Below are 7,053 nucleotides of genomic sequence, written 5' to 3' on the forward strand. Positions count from 1 at the left end.
TGGTATATATGAGTCCATCTGTGTTCTTCACGCTCATCACAGTAGCTGGTAAGCAGGAGTGGCATGGACATTGGACACAGCCTAGAAGAGAGATTCACCACAAATTAAAATTTCTCCTTCTGGCAGGAAATCCACTGAAAAAACACTGATTTTGGAAATCAAACAGTCCTGAGTACAGGACCACTCACTTATCTATGACCTTGGGATGCTTTACCTTACTGAGCCCAAGTCTGTTCATCTCTAAGAGGGAGATTCTATTTATTTCCTCATAGAATTTTCTGGTAAATATATAACTAGAGTATACTAATATATGGCTGCCTTCCTAAACTAAGGGTTCAGATCTGTAAATGAGCTCCAGTGGACACCTAAGCATGTGTGTGCTGCCATCTGTTCCCCCTCCCCGCTCCCAGGGTCCGGGTTTTCCTTTGCTTGTAAGGGACACATCGCCCTGTGTGTCGTCCTTCCAAACCTGTGAGTTTCCCTCTTTAGGGCAACCACAGCACAGAGGAGCGCTTCCTCCTGCTGGGCTTCTCCGACTGGCCCTCACTGCAGCCTGTCCTCTTCGTCCTCGTCCTCCTCTGCTACCTCCTGACTCTGACGGGCAACTCGGCGCTGGTGCTGCTGGCGGTGCGCGAGCCGCGACTACACACGCCCATGTACTACTTCCTCTGCCACCTGGCCCTGGTGGATGCGGGCTTCACCACGAGCGTGGTGCCACCCCTGCTGGCCAACCTGCGCGGCCGGGAGTGGAGGCTGGAGCGCGGCGGCTGCCTGGCGCAGCTGTGCGCATCGCTGGCGCTGGGCTCGGCCGAGTGCGTCCTCCTGGCGGTGATGGCTCTGGATCGCGCAGCCGCCGTGTGTCGTCCGCTGCGCTACGCCGGCCTCGCCTCCCCGCGCCTCTGCCACGCTCTGGCCGGCGCCGCCTGGCTCGGTGGCCTCACCAACTCGGCCGCGCAAACCGCGCTCCTGGCCGCTCGGCCGCTGTGCGCGCCGGGTCGGGTAGACCACTTCATCTGCGAGCTGCCCGCGCTGCTCCAGCTGGCCTGCGACGGCGGCGGCCAGGACTCCACCGAGCGCCAGATGTTTGCTGCCCGCGTGTTCATCCTGCTGGTGCCGTCCGCCGTCATCCTGGCCTCTTATGGCAGCGTGGCCCGTGCTATATGGGCCATGAGGACCAGAGGCAGCCGCAGGAAAGCGATGAGCACCTGTGGGTCTCACCTGACAGCCGTCTGCCTGTTCTATGGCTCAGCCATCTACACCTACCTGCAGCCCACGCACAACTACAGCCAACGGCGGGGCAAGTTCATTTCTCTTTTCTACACTGTAGTCACACCCGCCCTCAACCCACTCATCTACACCCTCAGGAATAAGGAAGTGAAAGGGGCAGCGAGGAGGCTCCTGGGGGATGTGGGGAGAGGGCAAGATGCTCAGTGAGTCAATCGGGGAGGGAAGGAGGAGAGTGTTACCCCAGGGCGCAAGGATGGGAATGCCCAGTGGAAAGGGTTTAGCCTTCAGGCTGTTCATTTCTCTACAAGAATCCGTCAGATTTGTCCTTAAGAAGCCCATGGTTAATGGGGAGGTCCCTTCCTCCCATCAGGAAAGGTTCTTGTGCTGTAGGGAAAACCCCCCATGTCCTTTAACTGTGCAGGTTTAGTAAGGGGAAAATGGCCCTTGGGCTTTCTCCTAAGCTGATGAAAATAAGAAAGTGAGATTTGGGGAGGACCTTTCCCATCTTCAGGCTTACCATATCCCCAAGTCAAGAGTGTGTATGCTGGCAAGAGATGTATGAAGATCCCAGTCTAGTGGAAGAGGCCATGGAAGACCCCATGGTGTCTGTCATCAGATATATCCCTAAGTGACAATCAAATCATAGACTCAGCCCTGCGGGAGATTCCATCCAAAAAAGAAGACATGGTCTCTCATTGCAGGGAATCAGTGCAAACAAATGCCCTCCTACCCAGTTAAATAGTGCCCACCCCAGAGAACTTCACCGATAATTATAGTGAGCAACACCTTGTAAGTGCGGTCTGTGCTAAGTGGTGTTAAGTTCAGAAAGGCTTCTGCAGGAAGTGGTTCTTGAGACAGTTATAAACAAGAGAAGAGGCTAGTGGGGAAGATGATGGACATGTTTCAGGCTCCAAGAAAAACATATAGGTGATTGGGAAGGAGACCTAAGGTGGTGAGACATAGGAGTAAAGGAAGGGAGAGAGATGGAGGAAGCAGAGAGGGGAACACTCCACTAGCCAGACTGTGGGCAGTGTTGCGGTCAACCCAGAGACCAATCCTCAGCCCCCATCCAACCCAGAGAAGACCTGCTAGAGCCTAAGGCAGTCAGGACTGAGACTGTTCCACAATCACTCAATTTTCTGAATATCTGTTCCCACCTAAAGTACATCTACTCCCAAGGAGCCCCCACTAGAGGCATACTCTAGATCCCCACCGTGAATATCTTGCCACGACCACCATCATCCCCAGCAATAAGAATGGTTTAATAAGAATGTGAGAAACAGAGTAGGAGGGGGCATGCTGCCAAGTTTCACTTCATAACAAATAGCTTTAAATAAGACGAGGGGAAGTCATTTGATTGAATTTCTAAACTATTTATTAATAAGATTGGAATCATCACACTAAATAGTTCACATCACAATAAAGCATTTGGCTATTCTCTATAAGTGGAAAGTAAATGTAGCTCAACAATTTTTGAGTGATATGATAGAAGAAGCACTGCGCTAAAAATAGATGCAAACAGTAATTAGAAGAACATGGATCACAACCTAAAATGTACTCTTGTTGGTTGGGAAAGGAAATAGGAGTTTTCCTATGAGTCAGAGCCAATTCAGAATTAAACTGCAAGCTGGCTTTGAAGTTACCTCTAATAGGTTTTCAAATTCCAATCTATTCTAACATATCAACATATAATGTATTATATGCAATTTTGCAATTATTCAATCATGTGAGAATGAAAGAATCAATGAATTAGAAATGTTCTACAACATTCTTCACCAGCCCAACCTAAATCTTCTATTTATCTTTCACATTAATTTTGGGAGATTTTCAGAGGGTGTGGTTAGTGAGTAAGAAGTAAACGGAAATGAGCTCTTTCTTTTCTGCTATCACTCCATCTACAGGGTCATCACCCACCAGTGCAGGGGTATGTCATGAAGAGTAAATGGGTCTTTTTGATGCCATAATCTCCCATGATCTTCCCATCTTCCAGTTTCTTTCCGTTGCAGATCACAATCTGCTTCTTAGGGGGTATAGCGGTCTTCATCTTGATCATCTCCTTCACCTGGGTCACTGGGGTGGACCTTCGCACCTGGAGCTCATGCCTCTGCCCCTCATCACCAGGCTCCACCAAAACCAAGGGCAGCACCTCATCACTGGGCTTCACCACCTTCAGGGTGAGGTGGATGGTTGTCTCCTTGTCGATACCATATGATGACAGAGTTCTCTGCGGCTTTAGGGTCTTCGAGCCCAGCTGGAGGACCTGATCTTGCACGGGAACCTTGGTCTTAGACCGGACATGTTCACTGATCTTATTTACTCTGTCTCCCGGATGGGCAGTGAAGGTCATTGGTTTCCATGCCTCAGAATGGACAGTCACCTGGACAAAAAAAGGCCAAGAGACAGTTGCCTAGAATGCCTGCCCTCTTCTACACCCTTTGTGCCCCCTCCTTCATTGCTCCCACCCTTCACTGCCAGTCTGGTGCTCCAGATCCTTTACAACAAGCTGTGCCCCTCCCTTGTTTGAAACTTGTTTTCAAAATTTCCAGGTCGTAATGCAAGAAAACCAGTCTTATCCCTTTGTCCTCTAATCCATTGCAAAATGTTATTGATAATCCCCTATCTTATTTACCTGTCTCCTCTCCAGATAAATGTTGTCAAATGTCAAAAACTAAATACACTAGAAAGCATTCAAAGATGTACACCAGATTTGAAAAACAGCTCTCAAACAGAATTCCCAAGACTTGACAGCCTAATGGAATACTCACATGGCTATCCTCCATGACCATGACTTCTTTAGAAGGAAATTCTGTTTGCAACACATCTTTTCTGTACTGTTAGTTTCTTTCTTAATGCTTTAAATAATAACTCACACATTGTAGTGAAGCTATGTTCAATATCACCTGTTCATCTGTTTCCTGTGTTTTTATATCCACCTGTTGTAGAATATGATCCCTCCTTTAATTGGACCAGGGTCCCGTTCACAGAAAGTAGGGACTACATCTGAGTCTTATTTCAATAACATGAACACAGGGAATCTCACTCCTGTGCTATCACCTGAAAGTCTTGGAGAACCTCTTTCAGGCTTCATTCAAAATACCTTCCCAAACTAGATGCCACAGACATTTCTTCACTGAACTCTCACGCTTCTATGCTAAGCATTAGCCTCATTCCAAGTTCTTTTTGTAGAGCATATAGTCTTACACAGGCATTAACAACTTAGAATAAATGAATTCTGCAGACCTCTCTTTTGGTAAAAGAAGAAAGCTTAAGAGCCCTGGAGGCCTAAACAGGATAAGAGAGAAAAAGATCAAGAAAATATTCCCATAGTTTCAAGTCTTGCCAGCCCTGCTGAGCACAAAGCCCACTCCTACTTCCTACCATGTACCCCTAAGTGTGACCAGTGCAAGGTCTCAGTGCAAGAGAACTCAGGAGCCAAGCGACCTGGTTCTCTTCATGGAAACTTTCTTCACATTCAGTAAGTAACAATGCCTATCTCCTCCCCTTCCAGATGCCTTTCCAGCAACCCCCCCTTTACCTCCCAGCACTATGCCTCATCCATTTCTGATTCTCTCCCATGTCTCAGAGGTCCTCTCCCTTTCCCCACACTCATATCAAATCAACTCACATCGACAGTGGCCATGTCTGCAATCAGAGGAGCAGAATCAGGAGACAGAGCGAAGGACCTCGCCTCCAGTTTATATAAGCAGCTAAACTGGAAATCCCCTGCCTGGGTGCTGTGGTTTTCAAGTTTTTCCTCTACCGTTTGTTGTCAGACAGCCTCAAGTTACTTTCACTTTTGCTACTGGGGAGTCAGGAAACAAAAGTACATTATGACTAGGCACTTGGCACCACAGTCAACCCATTTGTCCTCCCTGTTTCAAACATGGGATGGTCTTTCTCTGTTGAGAATTTTCCCCTGATTTACAACCCACTATTCCCAATCCTGACTTGTGACTTCCTAGCCTGCATCTCTGACCTTCACTAGCTTGAAGACCTTTAACACCTGTGGTCCTCCCCTTAGCTTTTAAGACCCCCGCCCCGACACCACTGCTGCCATTAGTCAGAGAACTTCCTGAAAACAGAGGTGCCCCGGAGAGGACAGTGAGAGTTGCCATGGGTGAGGTGACCAGGAGCAGCCTGTTAACCCTAGCCTAGCAGAATGAAACTAGGCTGTGAAGCTGACCTGGAGAAAACACAGAAATAACCCTGAACTGAGAAGACCCATGAGTTCCAGTCCCAGGGCTGACACTCAATTAACCTGGGCAAGTCTGTTCACCTCCCTGGATGTTGGCTTTTTGGTCTATACAATGAGATGATTGGAGAGAATTCCTAAGTGTCTTCCAGACTCAGAAAATTTTGTTTATAAATGTCCTTTACAAAGAACTTTAGATTCCTGGGTCTTGAGTTTTCTAACATTCTTCTCATGCTGTCTGAGAACCTGGAAACCAAATCCACTACTTGAGAACAATTTGAAGCCAGCAATCCAACACTGACTCCCACCTTCCACATGCAAAACCACATAGCCTTGTCGCACCACAGTGCCTCTATTTTCTCACCTTTACCCCTGGACCCTCACTAGTGTGACCTCAGAAATACCTAAGGAGCTGTTGACCCCCTGGATCTTCACATTTGGATTAGGGACAAAAAGAGAGGGGACTTTCCTGGTGGTCCAGTGACTAGGACTCCAAGCTCCCAATCCAGGGGACCCGGTTTCAACCTGGTCAGGGAAATGTATCCCACATGCCTCCACTAAGAGTTCCCATGCCATCCCGCCTGCTGCAGCTATGACCTGGCACAGCCAAGTAAATGAATAATTTTTTTTAAAAAGACAGGGAGAACATAAACTGTGCATGCTCAGAGGATTTTCTTGATCACTCTTATCTCCTAACATTTCAAGTTAATCCCTGCTCTCTCTGAAAGTCTCAGGACATCGCCATAAAACCCTTTTTTAAAAAAAATAAAACATGTATTTAAAGTGTTCCAAATAATTTCAAGTCTGTAAAAAAAAAAAAAAAACAAGTTAATTTCTTTACTGTGTTTTCAGTGAACATTTACTGTCCCTTCATTCATTGACAAATTTCACATGATCCCATTTTATTTCAGGAGTTTCCAGCCTAGAGAACTTGGCTTTGCAGAAGTGTCTACACAAGTAATGGGATCCAGGAACTCATTCCAATATTTCAACAAGCTTAACATAAATCATGTTCTTTTAACTGAAGCTCTTAATAGATAGTTAATAAAGTTGGTAAAACTAATTATTATTTAAATATACTTTGTGCGGTAGACAAATTTTTTTATAAACAGAATGAATATGAAGAGGGAAGAATGCAACTTGATGGAATAGACTGAAAGCCCTGACCTGCTCTTCTCCCTTCAGATATTTCTGCAGGTTCCAAGAGTCTCTCTGTTTAGAAAACATGATTGTGATGTTTGGCTTACCCCACAGTAGAAAAGGGCTACCCTGCACCCGCTGTCCAATAAGATTTGGGAACTCTGAAACATCATCAGTGGCCAGGCAAAAAACATCAGATCAGGTTGAAAGTGATAGAAAAAGTGAACCTCCTCTAGCAGGACAAGGATGGGTGTTGGGTCTGGAGAGAGAAAGAAAAAGCTGTACAAAGCAGACTTGAGGAAACAGCTTTCAGTTTTCACATTTTATTTGCACCCCTCAGTTTCTTAGGTTTCCACATCATTATTGGAAAGAGAAGTGGAGAATAGATGGTTAAAGCTGCTTTAAATTAAATCATTCTTTTTTAATACCCTTTCTGCTTTACCTTTCTGGCCTGGGAATGTACATATTGGGACCTATACCACCTTGGTGCCAAG

The 7,053-nt window shown here is 46.5% G+C and overlaps 2 protein-coding genes across 2 annotated transcripts; one reads left to right on the top strand and one right to left on the bottom strand.

Moving 5' to 3' along the window:
• The first annotated feature begins 486 nt into the window (after positions 1-486).
• Positions 487-1,434, top strand: LOC128056963 (putative olfactory receptor 2I1). The gene has a single exon (XM_052649794.1). It carries the CDS (start codon positions 655-657, stop codon positions 1,432-1,434), a length of 780 nt encoding a protein of 259 aa, XP_052505754.1. The 5' UTR covers positions 487-654.
• A 1,271-nt stretch (positions 1,435-2,705) lies between these two features.
• Positions 2,706-4,974, bottom strand: LOC128056549 (ubiquitin D-like). The gene is made up of 2 exons (XM_052649333.1): positions 4,853-4,974; positions 2,706-3,604 (listed from the first exon to the last, which is right to left on the bottom strand). The coding sequence occupies exons 1-2, from the start codon at positions 4,865-4,867 to the stop codon at positions 3,134-3,136; spliced, it is 486 nt and encodes a 161-aa protein (XP_052505293.1). The 5' UTR covers positions 4,868-4,974; the 3' UTR covers positions 2,706-3,133.
• Positions 4,975-7,053: the final 2,079 nt, after the last annotated feature.

The sequence above is a fragment of the Budorcas taxicolor genome, chromosome 11 (genome assembly GCF_023091745.1).
Source record: "Budorcas taxicolor isolate Tak-1 chromosome 11, Takin1.1, whole genome shotgun sequence".
In the NCBI taxonomy this organism is placed as follows: domain Eukaryota; kingdom Metazoa; phylum Chordata; class Mammalia; order Artiodactyla; family Bovidae; genus Budorcas; species Budorcas taxicolor.

Coding starts and splice junctions, on each gene's coding strand:
- LOC128056963 (XM_052649794.1), top strand. CDS start 655: ATGTACTACTTCCTCTGCCACCTGGCCCTGGTGGATGCGGGCTTCACC.